We start from the raw sequence: 23,600 nt of genomic DNA, 5'->3' as shown, positions 1-23,600 counted from the left end.
TCTGGACAACGGGGGCTCTGATAGAGGAGCGACTTGTTCACCACACAACAGCCAGCGTCTCCAACAAGTGAGCGCTGTAATGGCCTGGAGGGCGAGGGAGGCGCGGTGAGCAGGGTTCGGCTGTAAACTCAGATAGAGTGCTGTTAGCGCTGCAGGTTTGCTACCGGTTCATGACCCGTTCCTCCCGCTCTGCGCTCGTCGCCTCCTTTCTTCTCCCGCGTCGCTTTCCTTCCTCTGGAGCCTGACATGAAGCAGGAGCTGAACCTTTGACCCATGTTTCTGTGACTTTCTGCTCGTTTGTCATTCGTTACTACTTCTTCTTTTTAATAATTGGTTCCTTCTTGTTGATTAAAGCCCAGCTCAGCTTCACTTATACGGTTCCCAGTTGTTCTTTATTCCGTCTTTCTCTCTTTCTTTCGCGTCTTCATTCCCTTCCTCCCTTTTCTTTGTGTCTCATCCCTCCTCTTGTCGTCCTTTCTTATTAGCTCTGCCAGTATTTAGTGTTGCATCTTCAGACAAGGTCATGAAGGAATGTGTGTGTGTGTGTGTGTGTGTGTGTGTGTGTGTGTGTGTGTGTGTGTGTGTGTGTGTGTGTGTGTGTGTGTGTGTGTGTGTGTGTCCCTCTCTGCTCTGCTCCGTTCATCCAGGCTCTCAGCCAAGAGAACGTCTTGATCCTGTGTATGAAAACGCTCCCATTCTTTATGTTTACATTTGGTTTATAAATCATTGTCTGCTGAGACATGTGCATGATTTTAACTTTGTAATGGTCATTTTTAGTGAATCATGTTACTAATCTGTGTAATAAGTGTAATTTGAAGGCGTTTTTCCTTCAGTGCTTTCAGTCTGTGCTACTTCCTGCTTTGATTTACATCACAGAGTTTTAATTGGATCTAATGATAAATCTCTTCATTTCGCTGAATGTTGTTGAGCTGATGCTTCTCCTTGTCGTACCCTGAGCCGTGTTCCTCTCAGAGCTCGCTGCAGCCGCTTGTTGCTCGCTCCCGTTTCCTTTAATTTGACCACAACATTTTGCTTTAATGCATTTTTTAAAATAAAGTCAGCGTTAATATTCAAAACTGTAGCTTATCAATGCTTCTCTCTTTGCAAAGCAGCCCATAAATATTAATGTGGATCGGCCACGCTTCCTCAACACGCCACAGCGCCGCCGTCCTCCCACGCGGATGTGCGTGTGTGTGTGTGCGCGCATGTGTGTGCGCGTGTGTGTGTGTGTGTGTGTGTGTGTGTGTGTGCGTGCATGTGTGTGTGTGTGCGCGTGTGTGTGTGCGTGTGCAGCGCGTGTGTGTGTGTGAGTGCATCTGCGTGCATGTGTGTGTGCGTGTGTGTGTGTGAGTGCATGTGAGCTGTGTTGTGTGTGAGTTGGGCTGGAGGTGATGGGGTGATGTGGTGATGTGTGTGGGTGTGGTGTGTGTGTCGTGTGTGTGTGAGTGTGTGTGTGTGTGGTGTTGTGAGGTGTGTGTGATGATGTGTGTGCGTGTGTGTGTGAGTGCATGTGAGCGTGTGTGTGTGTGTGAGTGCATGTGAGCGTGTGTGTGTGTATGAGTGAATGTGTGTGTGCGTGTGTGTGTGTGAGTGCATGTGAGCGTGTGTGAGTGCATGTGTGTGCGTGTGCAGCGTGTGTATGTGAGTGCATGTGTGTGCGTGTGCAGCGTGTGCGCGTGTGTGTGTGCGTGTGTGTGTGTGAGTTCATGTGTGCGTGTGTGAGTGCATGTGTGTGCGCGTGTGTGTGAGTGCATGTGAGCGTGTGTGTGTGTGTGAGTGCATGTGAGCGTGTGTGTGTGTATGAGTGAATGTGTGTGTGCTGGTGGTGTGTGTGTGTGTGTGAGTGAAGTGTGTGTGCGTGTTGTGTGCGGTGCTGGTGCATGTGGCGCTGTGTGGGCATGTGTGTGCGGGGTGTGTATGTGAGTGCATGTGTGTGCGTGTGCAGCGTGTGTGTGTGCGCGTGTGTGTGCGCGTGTGTGTGTGCGTGTGTGTGAGTTCATGTGAGCGTGTGTGAGTGCATGTGTGTGCGTGTGCAGCGTGTGTATGTGAGTGCATGTGTGTGCGTGTGCAGCGTGTGTGTGTGCGCGTGTGTGTGCGCGTGTGTGTGTGCGTGTGTGTGTGTGAGTTCATGTGTGTGTGTGTGAGTGCATGTGAGCGTGCGTGTGTGTGTGAGTGCATGTGAGCGTGTGTGTGTGTGTGAGTGCATGTGAGCGTGTGTGTGTGTATGAGTGAATGTGTGTGTGCGTGTGTGTGTGTGTGTGAGTGCATGTGTGTGTGCGTGTGTGTGTGTGAGTGCATGTGAGCGTGTGTGTGAGTGCATGTGTGTGCGTGTGCAGGTGGTTGGATGTGCATTGTGTGCGTGTGCAGCGTGTGTGTGTGTGGGTGTGTCATGTGTGCGTTGTGTGTGTGCGTGTGTGTTGTGAGTTGGCATGGGTGCGTGGTGGTGCAATGGTGACGTGATGTGTTTGTGATGCTGTGTTGTGTGTGGTTGGCTTGGTGTGAGTGTGTGGTCGTCTCAGGTTCCTGACTCCAAACTAAGTTTGGGCGGCGAGGAGTGGCAGCAGGCTGGTGGAGTGGGCTGTGCAGGTTGCTGCTGGTGATGCGTGCACACACGTGCACACACACGTGCACACGCTCGTGCACACCTGCGCCCTGACGTCTCATGGCTGCAGCTGTCTCTGCACACACTCTCTGCCACTGACGCTTCATGGCTGGGAGCTGTCTGCCGGACACATGCAGAGCTTCATCCGCACCCATACATATGAATGAGCCTGTCTATGCTGTACGTCTGTGTCGTGGCTGTTTTGTGCACCGGGCTTTTCAGGCGCAGACCCGACCCACTGACCATCACGGCATTTATTTCTTTATTTATTTGGTTTAAGCCATGAGACAGAAGCGGGTTGCAGTCTCCTCCTCCCAACCCGGGACAGAGATCGTCCAGTCCTCACAGAGCTGTTTGGGCTTGGGCTCAGTTTACCTCAGAGCGGAGCACCGTGATTGGATTTGGGGGTTTGATCTCCTCCCTCCTCCGTCGTCGGTGGAGTTTCTGATTCCTGCTCTGCTGTAAACGACCTTGACAGTCATTGGTTTTAGGTTCCACGCTGTTTTCCTGAGCGACTGTATTAGTCCTTTATGTGTAATGAAATTCACACATATACTAAAGGCGTGATTAGCATATATATTGTATTGACACAGTGGCACTATGTTCCTCTCCTTTATCTGTCTCTCTTTACCTCTCTCTCTTTCATTCGCTGCACTTTGAAGTTCAGCTGTGCTGCGTTCTGTAATTTTTATCAGCAGAAGGCGCGGCCGCCACATCACTGCGATTATTTACAGTACAGGAAAAGCACATTGGCACAGACGGCTCCATTTTTTGTGTTTTTACAGCTCAGCTGAGCCTGTTATTCACGATGTTAGTGAAGACTCATTTGAGCGACGTTGGTCACCGCGGGTGCGCTCATGTCATTTGTCTTCACCTGAGACGCTCTAACGTCCATTCTTCCGCACTAATTTCATTATTTCATTTGTCAGCTTACTTATGTCGATGGGAATCTGCTGAGAACTGCTCCAGTAGCTGCTTGTTGACAAGCAACATTAAATTTATTTATTTTTTTAATTGTATATATTATATATGTATTTCTTTTATGTGATTGGAAAAGTTTGATTTTAACTTTCTTTAAGAGCATTTAAACATGAATGAAAACCAAATAAAGGCTTTTGTTTTAGAAACAAAACAAGTCATATTATTTCAGCTTTTTGTAGCCTCTTTGTCCCAAATACGCTAGAACCAGAAGAGCTCCCTCTCTCTCTCTCTCTCTCTTTCTCCCTCTCTCCCTCTCTCTCTCTCTCCCTCTCTCTCCCTGTCTCTCTTTCCCTCTCTCTCTCTTTCTCCCTCTCTCCCTCTCTCCCTCTCTCTCTCTCTCCCTCTCTCTCTCTCTCCCTCTCTCTCCCTGTCTCTCTTTCCCTCTCTCTCTCTCTCCCTCTCTCTCTCTCTCCCTCTCTCTCCCTGTCTCTCTTTCCCTCTCTCTCTTCCTCTCCCTCTCTCTCTCTTCTTCCCTCTCTCCCTCTCTCCCTTTTGTACTTTCTCTCATTCATTCATGGTGTCCATTAGCGCTCCGGACTCCTGCCAGCCATTCACATTCCCCATGGAGACAACACATACACACTGTGAAGTTTCCTTGGTGACTGAATGCCTTTTTCATTGACTGACCGTCACCATGGAAGTGAAAGGATGAGAGAGGATGATTAGAAGAGGAGAGGAAAAAGAGGGAGCTGTAGGAGAGTGTAAACAAGGAGGAAAAGGTAACAAGCTAAGAAAGGAGGGATAAGGAAAAAGGAGAGAAGGAGGAAGGAGACCAGGAGAAGAGAGTAGAGAGTGATCAGTGCGAAGGGATGAAGGTGAAGATGATGAAGCAACATATGGATGCGTCATTTACTTCCTCTTCTCCTTTCACACTGTAAGCTGTGTACACACACACACACACACACACACACACACACACACACACACACACACACACCAGTGCGTCTGTTTGTGTGCGTGGTCACCATCTAATTGCTGAGCAGCGCCTTGGCCTCCATCCATTACATCAGTGTTGCTTGCTCTTTTCTCTAGGAATTATGCTGCGATTGGCTGGAAAACACACACAGACACACAGCGATTAGAAAGGAAACCTCCTGGAGCTTCTCTTTCTCCTGCTCTGCTCCGCGCTGAGCCCGTTGGGACGCTTCGTCTTCGCTTGTGTTTACGGCAGTTACGTGAGGTCATCCGACGCCTGCTGACTCATCCTGGATCCCTGCGCGTCACGTCTCGTGGTAACTTTAAACCACGCTCTGTGGATCAGTGGAAGTGACAGACACGTTTCAGCCACAGCTTTTACTGGTGAAGTTCAGACTCTGGATGTTTGAAACGGGCTCCACGGTGGTTCACTGGGTTTCTCCTCCCTCCTCTTAGTCTCTGCGCTGTAAATCACCCATGACAGGAAATATTGTCCTTGTAATGGAGACTGTGCCTCACAGAGACGCAGCGTAACGCACAGATACACATCTACACAAAATAAAGACACACACAGACTCAACCTGAACGAATCCTCGTCCGTCTGAGCCTCAGATCGTTATCTGCTGTCGCTCCTCTTCACACTCACATCTTAACGTTTTAAATAGACAAATCGTCAGGTCTTAAAAACAGCTTGAGCACGTGATAGTTAAAATGCTCTTTGACTCTAGAGACTAAACCGGGTGGAGGACGTGGTGGGTGATTTATACTGATGCTGTTTTACATTTATCAGTGAATTAGTGTTTTATGAATCGGGTTTTACAGAAGAACAAAATCACTGATGATTAGCATGTTTTATTTTTAAAGGGTCTTAGAAGTAAAGGAATTCAAACATCATAAATGAAATGAATAATAAATCCGGTTCCAAACAGACAATGAATGTTTGGGGAGGTGAATCCATTTTCAATATTCTGCTGCCAAACGTCAGTTAAATCCGACAGAAACAAAGATTCCTTCGTCGCTGTTGTTTTCCAGCTTCTGTGGTTTAAAGATTTCCATCTCTCCGTGGATTTGTGCTTTTAAAAAGTCTCTATCCTCCAAAAAAGTCAAGTTGACAAAGGAAAGTCACCCCCTCCGCGCTCCTCTCCCAAATAACACGCTCCGACTTTCAAGCACGTTTTAGTCTCGCCCTTCAACTTGGACTTCAAGGCCGCACTCAGATGCCGTCGTCCCAAAAACTTCAGTCCAAGATTTATTCCCTTTTCAACAAGTTGACGTGCAGATGGAGACGGCGTTTTTCACTTCTCCTTGACTCTGAGGAAGAGACAGAGATGAAAACACACAGAGATGCTGGATTAAAAACACAACTCAGAAACGGCAAACGTGAGGAATGGGCGGTTGCTGGCGCTTCAGCCCAACCACAGGCAGGAGACGCACGGAGCGAGGCCGCCTTCGCGTGGAGTCCTCCTCCAATCAGAGCGGTGCTAAATGCCTCTGATTGCACCAGATGTGAAGGACAGAGTGACCGCAGGCGACACCTCGCTGAATTATTAACAAGGAGCATCAGTCTATCCGTCACTTTAAACGCACACACTCCCGGATAACTGTATTAACACAGATATGAACGGAGGGAAGACGGATCTGTCCTTCGTCTTTATCAGCAGCGTTTAAACGAGCAGCTCTGAACTGGGTGGTTTCACATTAAGCCTAACGATCTTATCAGCCAGACGTCTCTTCAGTCTGTTCTAATGGGCTCTTAGCAAGGTTAAAGCCTCAACAGAACCTCTGCATGTTCTAGCCCAATAAATACAAAATAAGGCTTGAAACATTTCCGCCCGTTTTTAGTTGGTTCTGAGCGAGCGAAGGAGCACGGTGACGTTCCCTCTGCACGAGTGGAACCTCTGTCCTGGACACACACGAACCAGGCAATGTCCCATTGGTGCAATCAGTGTGGTGTCGGGCGTGATGAGTTGCTTAAAGGCCCATGTAGCGTAAGCTGTGTGAATGCCCATCCGCGCTCTGTGGTTCTGGCGTTCCTCCCGCTCAAAGCCACCGTCCGCTGTCTCATCATGCTGCTTCTTCCACCTCAGGTCCAGTTTGTGACTCCGTCTGATGAGTGGCTGCAGCTGTTTACTGATTCTTACAGCTTCAGCCTGTTCTGGTGGCAGACAACAGCAACACAACCCTGTCTCACTGGCATAACAGCAGAACCATGAGGTGAACCAGAACCCTGAGAGACAGCACATCTGTGCCCACATGTTTCCCTCCTCTTCCTTCCTAAACCACAGAATGAACAGCAGAACATCTTCCACTGGATGTGTACAAACGCTGAAGACACCAGTGTCTGCACCTCCGGGTCCTGACTGGAGCTAACGCTGCTCTGTATTTATCCGTTTGTCTGCAGACGCCTCGCGTGACGCCGTCAATAAGCGGCTGATGAATTGTAAATAGCCGCCGCGTGGGTTTGTGCCGTTCGGACGGCAGACAGGACGGTTTGTGTGTGAGGGAGCGTCGAGCGGCTCTATTCTGCAGCTGAAGCTCCTCATCCTCTCTGTTTTCACACTGACACTCTGTGAATGTCAAAGAGCTACATGAAGCCGGTCCTGTCACTCAAGCGCCGAGCGCTTGTGTGTTTCAGAGCGCAACAGTGAGTGTGTGTGTGTGTGTGTGTGTTTATGTGCCCGAGGTGAGTGTGTGTGTCCACGAGAGAGAGTGTGTGTTATGAGATGCCAGAGGATCTGTGTGGACAGTCATGTGTGACAGAGAGTGAGGGAGAGATTTGGAGCTCAGCGAGAAAAAGAAGGAGCGGGCGAGCTACAAAAAGAGGAATAAAGATGGAGAGAGAGAGAGATTAGCAGCACACAGTGGAAGAGAGAGAGAGAGAGAGGATGGCCGGAGATCCAGCCTGACAGACACTGCTGTGATCTGTGTCTGACTCGGCTGGATTTACTGGATCAGACCCACACAGACTCTAAACTCCTCGGTCTTTCTCTTTTGTTCTTTCCTCTTTGTGTCCCTTCTTTTCTGTCGCCCTGATAAACCAATAACCACAGTTAGAAGTTCTCTTGAGCTGAGTTTCAGATCAACAAATCAGAGAAACAGTCTACATAGAATCTAATGACCCAATCAGAGCCTTAGTTCTGGTTCTGTTCTGCTCGAGCACTTCTAAGACCACCCCTGACCGACGTACTGGGATGAAATGGGAACATGAAACAACTGGACCAGGAACCTGGATGAGGGTGTGAAACGTGCTCCTCAGCTACAGAAGACGGCGTTGGGTCCTCACAGGCCATCGTGTTGACTCGGGGAGAAGCAGCGAGTATTCGGACTCTTTGCTCCCCACGCCCGGTTCTACTCTTTGCTCCTTACACTCTGTTCTACTCTTTGCTCCTTACACTCGGTTCTACTCTTTGCTCCCCACGCCCGGTTCTACTCTTTGCTCCTTACACCCAGTTCTACTCTTTGCTCCCCACAACCTGTTTTACTCTTTGCTCCCCACGCCCGGTTCTACTCTTTGCTCCCTATGCCCGGTTCTACTCTTTGCTCCTTACACCCGGTTCTACTCTTTGCTCTTTACACCCGGTTCTACTCTTTGCTCCTTACACCCGGTTCTGCTGTTTTCTCCCCACACCCGGTTCTACTCTTTGCTCCCCACACCTGTTCTATTCTTTGCCCCCCACACCCGGTTCTACTCTTTGCTCCCCACGCCCGGTTCTACTCTTTGCTCCTTACACCCGGTTCTACTCTTTGCTCTTTACACCCGGTTCTACTCTTTGCTCCTCACATCCCGGTTCTGCTGTTTTCTCCCCACACCCGGTTCTACTCTTTACCCCTAACACCCGGTTCTACTCTTTGCTCCCCACAACCTGTTCTACTCTTTGCTCCCCACGCCCGGTTCTACTCTTTGCTCCTTACACCCAGTTCTACTCTTTGCTCCCCACAACCTGTTTTACTCTTTGCTCCCCACGCCCGGTTTTACTCTTTGCTCCTTACACCCGGTTCTACTCTTTGCTCTTTACACCCGGTTCTACTCTTTGCTCCTTACACCCGGTTCTGCTGTTTTCTCCCCACACCCGGTTCTACTCTTTACCCCTAACACCCGGTTCTACTCTTTGCTCCCCACAACCTGTTCTACTCTTTGCTCCCCACGCCCGGTTCTACTCTTTGCTCCTTACACCCGGTTCTACTCTTTACTCTTTACACCCGGTTCTACTCTTTGCTCCTTACACCCGGTTCTGCTGTTTTCTCCCCACACCTTTTCTATTCTTTGCTCCCCACACCCGGTTCTACTCTTTGCTCCCCACACCCGGTTCTACTCTTTGCTCCCGACACCCGGTTCTACTCTTTGCTCCCCACACCCGGTTCTACTCTTTGCTCCCCACGCCCGGTTCTACTCTTTGCTCCTTACACCCGGTTCTACTCTTTGGTCCTTACCACCGGTTCTACTCTTTGCTCTTTACACCCGGTTCTACTCTTTGCTCCTTACACCCGGTTCTGCTGTTTTCTCCCCACGACCCGTTCTGCTGTTTTCTCCCCACGCCCCTTTCTGCTGTTTTCTCCCCACGCCCCTTTCTGCTGTTTTCTCCCCACACCTGTTCTATTCTTTGCTCCCCACACCCGGTTCTACTCTTTGCTCCCCACGCCCGGTTCTACTCTTTGCTCCTTACACCCGGTTCTACTCTTTGCTACTTACACCCGGTTCTACTCTTTGCTCCCCACGCCTGGTTCTACAGTTTGCTCCCCACACCCAGTTCTACTCTTTGCTCCTAACACCCGGTTCTACTCTTTGCTCCCCACACCCGGTTCCCTGCAGAGCGCCTCTTGATGTTTCAGGCATCGTGCCACGCGTTGAAGTAGCCGTGCGAGTGGGCATGTCACCGGCGAGATACGAGAAATGAAGTGCTCCTCGTGTCTGGGCGAAAGGTGACGGTGACAGAGGGTGCAGTTGTTTCCCATCATGCAGTGGGCAGCGAGCGGCTTTTAGACGTTGCTACGGCAACGGTGCACGCGTGAGGTTAAAGTGACAGACGGGACGAGTACGGTCAGTCGTTGAAACGTGGAGTGTCACTTTGTTAAAGCTGTCACAGCAGAGGTCAGATGACAGGAAAGCTGATCAGACGGGAGCGAGGGAGACGAGGAGGCTGAGTGTGTGAGTGGAGTCAGACCTGTAAATGTCAGGCGCCGTCCACAGCTGAGGAATCAGCAGTAAATCAGCCGCTGGCTGGGATAAAGAGCTGATTAATAAACATGTTGTCGCAGACGCCGTGGACGCGTGCAGACGGCCTCAGTGAAGAAGAGCAGCGTGTCTGCGCGCAGTCGCTTCCCATTACGCTGCTTTGTTTGCTGCGGAACGCGAATCCCACTTCTGTCACAGAGAGAAGACGTGTGACTGTTTGAAGCCCACGACGGCAGCGGGGACGCGGCGCCGCAGCTTCGCCTTCCATCACACTTAGAGCTGCAGCCGCGGTTCTCTAATGGAACTTCATCCATTTCACGTGACAGAATCCATTACAGGCGCATGCAGCGCTCTGCAGCCAGCGTTGCATGCGCGGGATTTATTCTCCTTATTTGCTGATAATATGTACAAACTAAACCAAGACATATTTTTGTTCTCGCGCTGATGATTAACATCAGAGGCGGCTGCGTTGAGGACATTTAAATAAACAAGTATTACAGTAAGGCTGAATGTGAGATGATGCTGGTGCTGGTGTTTGTCAGGCCGGTGACGGATCCCAGGCATCCTGTGTTACCACCACCGAACTCCATGTGCGCTGGCGCTTGGCTTTTGTGCAGTTTACTTCCCTTTTTGCAGCTGCTTGAATTTGCTCTGGTCTTTTTGTTGATTTCAGCCATTTAACACTAGAACTACTGGGTTTTCTAAATATACCCATTCCCACTAGAAGGTGGTCAAATGATCTGCTCGGCTAGCTGAGACCCTGAATCATCTGTGAACAGCTGCCTTTGTTAGGTAAAGAGGGCCATCACTGACGCACTCTAGGTGGTGGGTTGCGTGGGCTTGCTGACCCTGCTCCTGTCTGCAAGGATGCACAGTTCCTATGAGTCTAAGAGTGACATCCACTGTTACAATGTTCAACCGCTATGTGCTTGGATTTACAACGTGAAAGGACGAGTGTCATTGTTACGGTCTCACCGAAGGAAGCAATAAGATATCATCATCAATAATACAATAAGACAGTTTTAGATCCTTCTCAAATGTGGCGAAGCTTTGTTTATTTACAAAAAAAACTAGTTCAAATATTGTTTGCACTGTAACGTCATCAAAAATTACAGAAAAGATGACAGTACACTCATCAAGTTTTAACAAATGTGGAATAAAAAATATAAACAGAAAACGCTTGAAAACGTTTTTTATATTCCGTTTATTTCGTTATTACTGCTTTCACCTGTAACACATAAAGTCATTGTAGAGCTACAACCATGTTCCTACAAAGTTAACCAGATGTTTATTTCGTTATTCCCTCTTTCATGTCCGTCTGTTGAATGAAAGTGGGCGTGGCCATCCACGTAACAGAGCAGGGACACTGGGGGAAGGGGAAACGCTCATCAACACGCAGGACAAAGATCTGCGTTTCTCTGCTGCTACAGCCTCGGCTGCGTTGGGTTGTTAGTGTCCCTTTCACCTCTACCACATGAAATGTGTTCCTGCTAAGTTGATCTTGAGCTGCTATCAGAATCGTTTTTATTCGCCAGGTTTGAACAGGGCAAACATTATTTTTATTTACAAAAAAATTAAAACGTTCACATGTGATTTGCCCGCTTTGATGTAGACAAAATTCTTGAAAGCGTTTTACATTACATCCCGTTTATTTCGTTATCCCCACTTTCATATCTGTCTGATAAATAAAAGTGGGCGGGGCTATCAGTCCCGTAGCAAAGGTAAGCGCTGACTGTGGGGGCTGGGCGCATCAACATACAGGACAAAGACCTGTGTTCCTCTGCCACAGCCTCCTCTTTCAGCCTGTTGCTTTGGGCCGTTATTCCCCCACTTACTGGAGCCACATGTTGACAAAGTTGACCAGCCGCTTTCATGTAGACACCAAACTCTATAAAGCATTTTACTTTACATTCCGTTTATTTCGTTATTAATATACATGTAATTGCAAATGCTGCTCTGAGCTCTTTTACTTTGATGAGTTTTGTGTCTACATGAAAGCGGGCAGAACAACGTCCATGCGTGTGTCACGCTGAAAGCGGCTGGTGAACCTCTTGGGAACATGGCTGTAGCTCTGCAATGACTTTATGTGGTACAGGTGAAAGGGAAAATAACGAAATAAACGGAAATATAAAACAGAAACGCTTTCAAGCGTTTTCTGTTTAAATTTTTTATTGCACATTTGTTAAAACTAGATGGGTGTACTGTCTTTTTTCCTAATTCTTAGTGACGTTACAGTGCAAAGCGTATGGGATTTTTTTGTAAATAAAAATAATTAAATAAACGGAATATAAAACGGAAACGTTTCAAGCGTTTTCTGTTTATATTTTGTAAATAAAAATAAACCCGGTGAATAAAAACGATTCTGAAAGCAGCTGATCAACTTCGTAGGAACACATTTCATATGGTACAGGTGAAAGGGACACTAACAACCCAACGCAGCCGAGGCTGCAGCAGCAGAGAAACGCAGATCTTTGTCCTGCGTGTTGATGCGCGTTCCCCATCCCCCAGTGTCACCGCTCTGGGACGTGGATGGCCACGCCCACTTTCATTCACCAGACGGACATGAAAGAGGAAATAACGAAATAAACAGCTGGTTAACTTTGTAGGAACATGGCTGTAGCTCTGCAATGACTTTATGTGGTACAGGTGAAAGGAGTAATAACGAAATAAACGGAATATAAAACGGAAACGCTTTCAAGCGTTTTCTGTTCACCCAAACTAGATGGGTGTACTGTCATCTTTTCAGTAATTTTTAGCATTTGCATGTTGTTGTAAATGAATAACGAAATTAACAAAATCTACGTTTAAAAAAACTGTGAAGAGTTCCGTGTCTACATGAAAGCGGGCAGAACAACGTCCGTCTATGACTCACTGCCAAAAGCGGCTGGTGAAACATGGCTGTAGCTCTGCAATGACTTATTATGTGGTACTGGTGAAAGGGGAAATAACGAAATAAATGGAATATAAAACCGAAACGCTTTCAAGCGTTTTTTGGTTTATATTATATTTTTAATTGCACATTTGTTAAAACTAGATGGGTGAGCGGTGTACTGTCGTCTTTTCTGCAATTTTTAGTAACGTTACAGTGAAATAATGTGTGAACTTTATTTAGTTTTTTTGTAAATAAGCAAAGAAGCAAAACTGTCTTATTGTATTGTTGATGTTTTTCATTGCTTCCTTCGGTGAGACCGCAACAATGACACTCGTCCTTTCACGTTGTAAATCCAAGCACATAGCGGTTGAACATTGTAACAGTGGATGTCACTCATAGACTCATAGGAACCTGAGTAGGAACCCTGCTCTGCCTTGCAGGCAGCAGCAGGGTCAGCGAGCCCAGCGTCCAACCCCACAGAGTGCGTCGGTGATGGCCCTCTTTACGTAACAAAAGCGGCTCTTGGCAGGGTGCCAGCTGGAGCGTGGCGGACAAGTGATCACCCAGCCGTAGTTAGGGGTATATGTAAAGGTGTACGTCCCTTAGTAGTTCTAGTGTTAAATGACAAAAATTGTTTTAATTTGACACACTCTTTTAAATCCTAATACTACGGCTGTTTGTGTTGGTCCTCAGTAGTGAGGGGGTGACGCCCGTCCAGGTCTCTGCTGTGGGAGGTCACAGCACGGTTTATATACGGTTTATATACACACACCCGAACCTCCGTGCGTACCTGCGTACCTGCGCACCTGCGTGTGTTACTCCAGTTTGAGAGCTGAGTGTATTTGTTCTGGCACAGAGTAAACCATCAGTGAAGGAGAGAGAAGCGACAGCAGCCCTCCCTGAACATTAAATATTAGACTCTGTTTAATTTCTCAGCTGTCGCTAATTCACGTCATACAGAACAAGGTGCAGCCGGTTCGATGCAGACTTCAGTCACACCACCAGTGCTTTAAAGCCTGGTTGACAACATTACTACTGCTAACAGTAGGAGCTCGTCCTGTAGTGGCTTCCAAGTGCTCTGTCCACTGTTTGTGCGAGGGGTCCAGTCTGGGAGTCAACCCTCCTCTGGCTTTACTGCTGCACTGGACCAAGACTGGAGCTAAACCTGCAACACAACACTGAGCAGCTGTGGACAAAGTGTGTGTCTGTGTGGAGGCTGCCAGCCTGGCCCGTTTGGACATCCCATGACAAACGCAGGCGCTACTGCCAGGCAGCAGGCGTGTGTGTGTGTGTGTGTGTGTGGGGGGGGGGGGGTGCAGCTCGGTAAACGGACACATTTTCAATCATATGGTTTATTTGGGGGAAATTGTTGAAAAAGAGGGAAAAGGGCAGGTTTGTGCTGCTCTGTGGGCTACAATAGGACAAACCAGGATTAGTTTTTCACTTTGTGCGTGTGTGTGCGTGTGTGTGTGTTTCCTCAGACAATGCCCTGGTAGCCAATTTGTAATATATAGTCAGCCTTGAAAAATGGCCCAGATCTCTCCTTCGCTGTCTGCAATTTAGCTCTGCCGGCGCCCGGCAATACCCATTGTACTGCCTCCCACCACTGCCATTTGGGCCTGATGGAGTGTGTGTTTGTGTGTGTTTGTTTACTTGCTTATGTGCATTCACCCACGAGTCTGCTGTTCCGTGTGCGTGTCCTCGTGCACGAGCCAGCGGCCGTGTTTATACTCAGGTTATTGAATTTCTGTGTGTGTGTGTGTGTGTGTGTGTGTGTGTGTGTGTGTGTGTGTGTGTGTGTGTGTGTGTGTGTGTGTGTGTGTGTGAATATGATTATGTGAGTGTGTCTGTGTGTAGCTGCTCTGTCTGTGTGCCTGCTCTCGTTCTATTTATTTAGTGTGTGATGTGTGTATACGTGTGTTTGATGCAGTGCTGTAACTCGTCCACTTCCCAAAATGACAGCGAGACACCTGAAGGCATCGCTGCAGAACTAATGGACACGCTGCTAGAAAGGAGAGAAGGATTCAAGGATGTAGGACAAATGGGAGGATGCAAGTTAGGAAACAAGTGGGAAGGAAAGAAATGGATGAAAGTGGACTAACTGGACTAACTAAGACTGGAAATCAGAAAATAGAAATTAAACAATGTTGGGTAGAGAAAGAAGGAAAGAAAATTTAGGATTGTGGGAAAAATAAAGGGGATCTGAGGAAATTTAGCGAGAGAACAGCAGTTTAGGAAAAGGTGGAGGTTAGAATAAAGGAAAGAGAAGATGGAGAAGAACAAACAACCAGTCAGGCAGCATCTCAGTTGTTGGTAGCAGGACAGCTCAGCGGTGCCGGTTCCCCTTCGGTTTAGTTAGCAGGAGCAGCACCACCCTGATGGTACCTGTGCAGAACCGAGCCTCTGGTGAAACGAGCCTCTGGTGGAACCGGGCCTCTGGTGAAACGAGCCTCTGGTGGAACGGGCCTCTGGTGGAACGGGCCTCTGGTGGAACGGGCCTCTGGTGGACCCGGGCCTCTGGTGAAACAAGCCTCTGGTGAAACGAGCCTCTGGTGGAACCGGGCCTCTGGTGAAACAAGCCTCTAGTGGAACCGAGCCTCTGGTCTGCTGATCCGCTGGTTCTGCTGCACGCTCAGACTGGTCCCGTGGTTCAGCCTCAGCGTTGCTCTGTGTTTTTGTGTTTCCAGGTCATGCATCAAGAGATCAAATGTAAAAGCAATACAATCTCTGGACCTTCATATCGCTGTTTAATTTGAAAACCAACTCGCTGCAGCTTTAAAAGTAAAATAAGTTCTGCCGGCGCTGCCCTCGCTTCACCTCCTGACAAGAACAATAGTGGCCGGCTCGTCTCACAAAACTGTGTTTTACAATAATACTCGTCCACAAAGCAAGACCGACAATGTCAGTGGTTTCATGGGGCGCTACACGGTGCAGCTAATGTTCTGCTGCAAGCCGGCGCCGCTTCACCGCCTGCCCCTCCTCCCCCGCCTCCCCTCCTCCCCTTCCTATGAAAAATCCATTCCGGCATGGCTTCTGACAGCCTGTCTGCGGTGGGGGTGTGCACTTCTAATAATTCACTGTGCATAGACAGTCACTTTGGGCTGCTTTGATTTGACTCCGTGTCACCTCGCCTGCTCGCAGAGAACTCCACCAAACTCTGCCTCATTTGTTTTGGTGAACATTTCTGGGTTCATCTCATCATAGATCACAGTTTTAAAACTTGAAAACTGGACCCACAGGACAACACATGACTGGAGCCGTTCTAGTGGGTTTAGACGGGTTTGAATGGAATTCATGCGTCATCAATAAACAGGCTGAACACAACTAAGTTGAGATATTTATTGCGATCGTTAGACGATAAGTTGATTGATTAGACAAACTGAACCTTTTTTTACCACAGCCTGGTCTCACTGTTCATCTCTTTGACGCTACATCTTGAGTTGCGTCTTGGAACCTGTTGACTGTGAACGTGAGCTGCTGATGAGCGGCTCGATGACCAGATCGTCCACTGAGTTTGAGCCCGTTCCCCTTTTGTTTGCTGACCCTGATTCACTTCCTTTTCCTCACGTTCTTCATGTCTGCTCTCTAACCGTCATTTTGTGCCTCCACTTCCTCCCTCTTCTTCGTTGTCTCTTATTGGCTGTCATTAAACAACCTCTTCACGTTTTTTGTGTTTCACAGTGACCCCTACTGGGAGCGGCCGGCTAATGCAGGCAGCTGCTCCGCCGCCCGGCCCAAGACCCTTCACCTGGCCGGCCAGCAGCATACCTCCTCGCCATGGTAACGTTTGTGTAGCAATAGTATGGTAGTGGTAGAAGTAGTGATGGTAGTGTGTGTTTGTGTGTCTTGCTAAGAACTGGACTACAGCTGGATTTCTACTGTTCAGACTTCACTTTCTCTCAGTGTCAGCTGCACTTTTACACTGTGAATATTTTATAACCATTTTATAAGTAACTATGACAAAATGCTCCCTCATGTCACTGTTTAGGTGAGATTAGCCTAGCTTAGCGTAAACGATTTATTATAATATGCATTTAAGCTAACATTTTAGGAACACTAATATTTTATTTGATCAGAGTTTAAATGCAACATTTTACATAATGAGCTTTAGTGTTTTTACAGTTTACAGTTCAAACTGTTGTCTAACATAGTTTTAAAATGACTCATCTTTAGACAGCTATGCTTAGCGTTAGCCTAACATACGATACAATATAACTTTATTAATCCCACAATGGGGAAATTCTTTTGTTTGCAGCAGCAATGAAACATTGAACAAAATAAGAGACAAACGTGATACAGTAGAATGGCAACAGTAGTAACTGTACAAGAAGTGAAACAAGGCATTTAAGTATATGTAGTGGCGGCGATGGTAACCGCATGGTGGTGGGTGAGATCATTGTCTGGCCCATAAACACAAACTAATGCCAAGTTTCAATATCTGTGAACCTCGACACGAGTAATGTTCTAGTTTTGTTTGGTTCCAAAAGCATTTGATGATTAGAGCCACGTGGTGGATGCGTTAGTCGACCGCCTGTAGCTGATAAATTCTCCTGAAGCTGAACTCAATGTGACGACAAAGAGAGAGAGAGAGAGAGAAAGAGAGAGTGTGTGTGTGTGTGTGTGTGTGTGTGTGTGTGTGTGTGTGTGTGTGTGTGTGTGTGTGTGTGTGTGTGTGTGTGTGTGTGTGTGTGCGTGCGTGCGTGCGTGCGTGCGTGTGTGTGTGTGTGGATTACAGTACCAGAGAATAAAGGAAGGATTTGTGTCAGAGTCAGACTAAGAGCTGAAAGGAGACTGTAGCTAATAGCTCATTATAGGAAGAGCTTAACACCATGTAGGCAACACACACACAAAGGAGGTCCAGGTGGTGTTGTAAACACAACTGTTTGGTGGATGATGGATCCACTAACCCACATCATGCTATAGGATGTTTATTAGGGGAATGGTGTCTGACCTTTGACCCTGACTAGTGGCCAAAGCTTCCTTCTCTCACCCGTCCTTTACTCCTGTCCTGTTTCATCTTTAACCTTCCAGCACTCGTACTTTGTCTTTTTCTCTGTGTAATTTTTATCTTCTGTTTGTCTCTCGTCCTTTATTTGTTGGCTTCTTCCCTTCTTTCGTTAAATATCTGGATAATATCTTTCTTCAGGACTAGTCTCTCTTTGCACCTTAATCCCTTCCTTCCTTCCTTCCTTGCTCCTCCTCCCTAAATTCACCTTGATGCTTGTTTCCTTCCCTTGTTACTGTGACAGCAGCAGAGTGATGTGTTTTCTCCTTTTTCCATGTCGTCTCCTTGTGTGTCACTGACTTTGTTCGACTTCCTCTCTTTGATGCCGCTCTTTCCCTCTCACCTTGTCTTTCTTTTCCAACCTACTTTTCTCAGTTTTTTTTATTATTTTAGGCCCAAAAACAATACAGCTACTCATTCTCATGCTTGGAGAGAGAGCACCTTGGATTCAATAATTTAACCTTTTCTCTTATTTGGTCTTTTATTTTTCTATATTTTATCGCCTACCTGAGTCTTTGTCTGGCAGGAAACATGTTAATAATGGATTGTATAGATTTAGAGTGTGTGTGTGTGTGTGTGTGTGCTTGTGTGTGTGTGTGTGTGTGCGTGCGTGTGTGCGTGTGTGTGTCTGAGCACTGGGGATCTTTTGAAGTTGTGATGTGATGTTTGTAGTCCAGAAGCATTGATCTTCAGGCCCATCTGTCTGATTGCCACTGAAATCAACAGTAGGAATGTTTAATGAGGTTTGTTTGAAACGAAGCAACGAGACGCATTTTAGCTAATATCACCTGAAACCTTGTTTACTTACAAGAAATCCAGCAGGACGACGCAGAGCGGATTTCTATTTGAGTCTGTGGACTCGTGAGCTGCTGCTCACATGTACAAAGAGACGGCAGAGGCAGGTTAGACAGGTGGTCATGGTGTGATGTGTGCTGCTACTTTTATTGGTCAGTTTCCAATCAATCAAACTTCCCTGATTGTGCCTTGTGATCCAGGAACAAACAACCAAAGCCAGCGTCATCAGATCCTTCTCTGCGCCTGAAGAACGTCTCCTCATCACTGTAATCGCTGAACGAGTAGTAGCTTCACGTTGTCTGTGTTCTGCACTGGAAGCGGCTCAAGTGATTGAAGTACTGAAGTAAAGTGTAGTAATATTGGCTCATGTGTATGTAAGAGTGGGAGCATTCAGTCGGGTAGTTTACAATAGCACTGGGATCAAGACTGCAGTGTTTTGGATGTAAGAAGCAGGCAGTCGAGGCTGAGGGCGGCGCCGGCCGGTGAGAGACGGAGGCAGCACCGTGGTGGTGTTTCCCTGTGCAGCATCAGAGGGACCTCCTGATCCGTCTCCGTCCTGTCAGCGAGCGCGTGTCGCTCCTCGTACCCGTGAGCCTTCTGCCTCCTCTCACCCGACACCAGCGTGAGAGCCGGGCCGGTTCTGCCCACTATCCAAGTCTCTAACAACTTCTCAACCTCAAACTGTTCAGACTGGAGCAGCTCGCTCCACCTGCCTGTTTTAAATCACGAAGAAGAAGAAGCGGAGCGGACGTCTGTTTGAGGCTTTTTCCACCCATCGCCACCACGACTCCATCCTCTGCTCCTTCCAGCCGATCCCCCGCCTCCATGCCCACAACCTGTGGCGTCCCCTTTTATTCACACCGCACATATTTACTCTTCCCTTCTTCTTGAGCTCTTGTTTACAGTGCAAAGGCTTGACTTTCACCTGCCGGTGCTGCTGCTCCTTTTCGCCCGCGGCGCTTTTCCAGCATCGCCCGCTTGTTGCTGCATGAGGCTTCCCCCCGAGGAAGACAAAGCGCTGAGAGACGCCGCGCACACGAAATGAAAGGGCTCTTTCTCCCACTATGGATTGTGTAGCTGCGTTTCAGGCCTGACTCTAACTGGAGGACGGGGACGCTCCCTTTGTGGTGGCTTTGTGGATGTTTACTTCATGTTCTGCTGAGTGACAGAAGAATTAATCTGGAAATCAGCTTCACTGTCTGTCGACAATCGATGTGAGAATGAAAACACATCTTTGATCACGCGTCCCTGTGCAGTCGCTGAGCAGTGAGTCTGTTCAGATCAGTATTAGGTCTGTAGCATCGTTTATGGTTCAATGTGGTGGGATCCTTCTCCAAAGCCCGGACAGGCCCGGTTCTGCCCAGTATCCAAGTCTCTGCCTACTTAACAACTTCTCAACTTCTTTCACCTTCAAACTGTTGAGACTGGAGCAGCTCCACCTGCCTGTTTTAAATCACCATTAAGTATAAACACCTGACTTCAAACACATTGCGACGATTATTTCATCCCATTAAAGGCTGCGTGTCGACCACGATCTGTTTAATAATTCAGCCTGTTTGTTGAGGAGCGCTAGATTTTCAATTAGTGTAAATATATTAGAAAAACACGACGGAGTCGGTGTTGGAAGCCGCCGCCTCTGATCTACGCCTTATTAATTTCATTTACTCTGTCCAGAGAGGGAAGGAGGGGGATTTGTAATTCAGGGTTTTTTAAAGAAAGAAAAGATCAAAGACAAATTAAGCTGAGCAGGTCCATGTAATGTGTGATTTAGGAGCCGGCAGCGCTTGCTGCTCTGAGCCTGCGTTAATCTACATGTGAGCACACGCAGCGAATCAGCACAGCTTCATTAGGTTGTGTTTAGCAGCTGTACGCAGTGGTGGTGGTGGTGGTGGTAGTAGTAGTAGTAGTAGTAGTACACTGCATATTTATTTGTTAGAAAATTATTCATTGTTTCTATCGGACCAGACTTTTTAAAATGCTTTAGTTTTATTTTTCCATCCATCTTCACTCAAAAGTCACCTATTTGGAAAACTGAATGAACTGCAGCCTTTCCTGCCTGTGTTGTCAGGTTGTGTGTAACTCTGGCTGGATCTGCAGCAGTGGCTGCTGCTGCTGCCGCGTAGCCAGCTGTTTGCCGCTGCAGAGGTTTGATTGACAGCTTGCAGCAGCTGCTGTTATTCATGAGCGTCTTTGCTTCAGCATCTTTGAGCCATAGTTAATAAGCCACACGTGCCTGTGAGGCAGCTGTGAAATATTAAGAGCACACACACCGTGGTGGTCAAAGCGAGAGGCGAAGGAGCAGTAGATTAAAAGCAGTAAGACATTAAAGAGCAGCAGCAGGTTTCCCTGTTTCTCCTCCGTCACACTCAAAGCTGCACCAGCGACACTAACAGACAGGCCAGATGTGCGTGCGTGCGTGCGTGCGTGCGTCTGACAGCCAGTCACCTTGCAGGTCTGCATGAATAAACATGACTGTCTGTCCACAACCGTCCGCTCCCCTCCAGCCAAAACTAGTGGGTTCTGTTCACCCCGTTCTAGTCTGAGTTTGTAGGTTCTGCTGAGGTTCTGTGAGAGGTGGTGACCAGTTTGAAACATGCACGTAAAATCTTCAGAGCCGTAGAGGAAAACGAATGAACGTCGCACTTTGGCTCCATAAAGCTCCATGGAAGCGAGGGGAGCATGTACAGCTCGTACAGTAAATCTCTGCATTTACCAGAACCGGCCATTTAATGCATGTAATAGGAGACAGACAGTGATGTGGACAGAAAGCAGGGAGGGAACAGGATGCAGAATATCGGGACGCGTGGTGCAGGAGGATGAACCTGGTCTGTAGGAGACACAGTGGGAGCTTCGACGACGGTTCACTGCTTCGTCGCCGTCTCTTGTTACGCTCCGAATCCAACGTGAGCAAAGCCTCCCCTCAGTTTGTTTGTATGTGTGTGTCTGTTCACTTCACTCTCTTTGATTTCTCCTCCAGCCGTCTTCGTTCACTAATCATTTACGATTGGAGGCTGAGCTGGATCCCTGACTTTTAATTGGATTCAGATTCGCCTGGCGCTGATGCTGATGCTGATGCTGGTGCTGGTGATGGTGATGGTGCTGGTGATGGTGATGGTGATGGTGATGGTGATAGGTATAGTGATGGTGATGGTGCTGGTGATGGTGATGGTGATGGTGCTGATGCTGGTGATGATGATGGTGCTGGTGATGGTGATGGTGCTGGTGCTGGTGATGGTGATGGTGATAGTGATGGTGATAGTGATAGTGATAGTGATGGTGATGGTGCTGGTGATGGTGATGGTGCTGGTGATAGTGCTGGTGATGATGATGGTGCTGGTGCTGGTGATGGTGATGGTGATGGTGCTGGTGATGGTGATGGTGATAGTGATGGTGATAGTGATAGTGATGGTGATGGTGCTGGTGATGGTGATGGTGCTGGTGATGGTGCTGGTGATGGTGATGGTGCTGGTGATGGTGCTGGTGATGGTGCTGGTGCTGGTGCTGATGGTGATGATGATGATGATGGTGATGGTGCTGGTGATGGTGATGGTGATGGTGCTGGTGATGGTGCTGGTGCTGGTGCTGCACTCTGTTGTCATCTGTTCTCCACGTTTACCAGTACAACACAGATGTGTACAGATGATGTATCAGAACCACAGAGCACCGAATCCAGCCCATTTTGGACGTTGTGCAGCCATACTATTCAAAGCTTGGTGCTGATGTGTGATCTGTGACAGTCTCTCAGATTGGCTTCTATCAGTCTATCTGCTGGAGGATGCTCAGATAGACACGCTGCATTTAGACGCTGCTCCCTCCCTCTCTCTTATGCTGCACTTCCTCTACAGCGCTCGCTCAGCCCTCCTTTCTCTCCGGGATCTCACCCTATTTTTCCAGTCCACTTGCTGTGTGGAAAAGATTTCCCTGGCAGCCTGTGGCCAGATAGGGCCAGAGCAGGGAGGAGAAGCGGGCCGGACTGGGCCGGGCCGGGCCCAGGTAAACGCTGCAGCTCCACCAGCTGAGAGCAGTAATGTCAGAGTGATAAGAGGTGAGAGCTCAGAGGAGCCACAGCACAGAGCTGCCACCTGGGAATTACCAGCAAAACCACCACACCAGACTCCATTCAACACGCTGCGGCTTCAGGGACAGGCACAGCTGGATTATTGAAGGCACTAGTGGTTATTTTAGAAGCTTAGCACAAAGTACTAGTACTGTAAGTCCAGTAGTAGTGGTGGATGTCACATGTCTGATGCTTCGTTCTGGGGGTTGTTGGTCTTCACGTGTTTTTGCGGTGATCGATCCTGATCCTGTGAACAAACACTGTATCAGCTGTACTGTGAGTAGCAGCGCTTGGGCTCGTCAGCCTGTTTGTAGTCTTTTCCTCATGAAGCGGGTTGTTCTGGGCTCTCTGGGCCGATCGATCCTGGATTCTGTGTGTGGGACTGAAGCAGAAGTTTTATAGAGCTCTTTAATTATCAGGCTCAGCTTTACAGCGTTGCTGCGGCCGCAACGCGTAAAGAGGCGTTTTACTGGCCAGTTACAGGGTGAACGGTGTCGAGCCCATGATTTAGTCTGCGAGTCCTCACAGCTGCTAATCTACTGATTGGCTTAGTGTGAAGAATAGGCACAATGTGTCTGCCGCTCCTCCTAGTTCAGGGGTCTGCAACCCAAAACACCCAGAGAGCCATTTGAGCCGCGAAACCACTGGGAGCCGCTGAACTAACATCGTGATTGTGGTGACAGGCTGCTACTGTTCAGTCATATGTGGGGCATGATGTTAGATCAGTAGTGAGCTCTCAGTGGTGCGGTGGTTAAGGCCGTGAACGTGATGTTATTTGGCTGCAGTGACACCATTCTTTCATTTTTTGCTAACAGACGACAAAACATTATTAAGGCATCGACGATGACCGCTTTTCTCTGCTTCAAACAGCTGCTGTAACTATGAGCAACCAGCGCGCACTTGGGAGTCGGTCACCAGTTAAACTGGAAAACGTTCATCTTTAACACGGCAGCGATGAGGACACGTGAGGCGTCTGAACTGAGGAGGAGCGCGACAGCGGCAGCTGCTGCCCGGCGATTAATTATATTTTAAATAACTTTCAATTTGTTTTTTCAAAGGATGGAAGAGTCACATGCCGACCCGTCCTACTCATAAACATCTACAGTCAACTTAAACATCAACCGCTTCCTTGAATTTCATGGTTGAAATGCGCCTGCTAACAGATACGTGATATTTATTAGCCTGTAAAAACTGGGCAGT

At 48.1% G+C, this 23,600-nt stretch overlaps 1 protein-coding gene across 6 annotated transcripts in view; it reads left to right on the top strand.

The window, feature by feature from the left end:
- Positions 1-23,600, top strand: part of LOC114847951 (neuronal PAS domain-containing protein 3) — a 153,755-nt gene that overhangs the window by 33,722 nt on the left and 96,433 nt on the right. For 4 of the 6 annotated variants that reach the window (XM_055505465.1, XM_055505462.1, XM_029137953.3 and 1 more), the window contains exon 2: positions 16,225-16,323. The exons of 1 other annotated variant lie outside the window; for it this stretch is intronic. Coding sequence is in view for 3 of the 5 variants with exons in the window: in XM_055505462.1 (XP_055361437.1) it covers positions 16,225-16,323 (99 nt within the window). In the remaining 2 variants the exon portion in view is untranslated. Of the gene's footprint in view, positions 1-4,011; positions 4,458-4,615; positions 4,816-16,224; positions 16,324-23,600 lie in introns of those variants that run through there. One more of the 6 variants, XM_055505466.1, reaches the window with a different exon arrangement.

Source organism: Betta splendens, chromosome 22 (assembly GCF_900634795.4).
Source record: "Betta splendens chromosome 22, fBetSpl5.4, whole genome shotgun sequence".
In the NCBI taxonomy this organism is placed as follows: Eukaryota; Metazoa; Chordata; class Actinopteri; order Anabantiformes; family Osphronemidae; genus Betta; species Betta splendens.
This window is presented reverse-complemented; position numbering and strand designations above follow the sequence as displayed.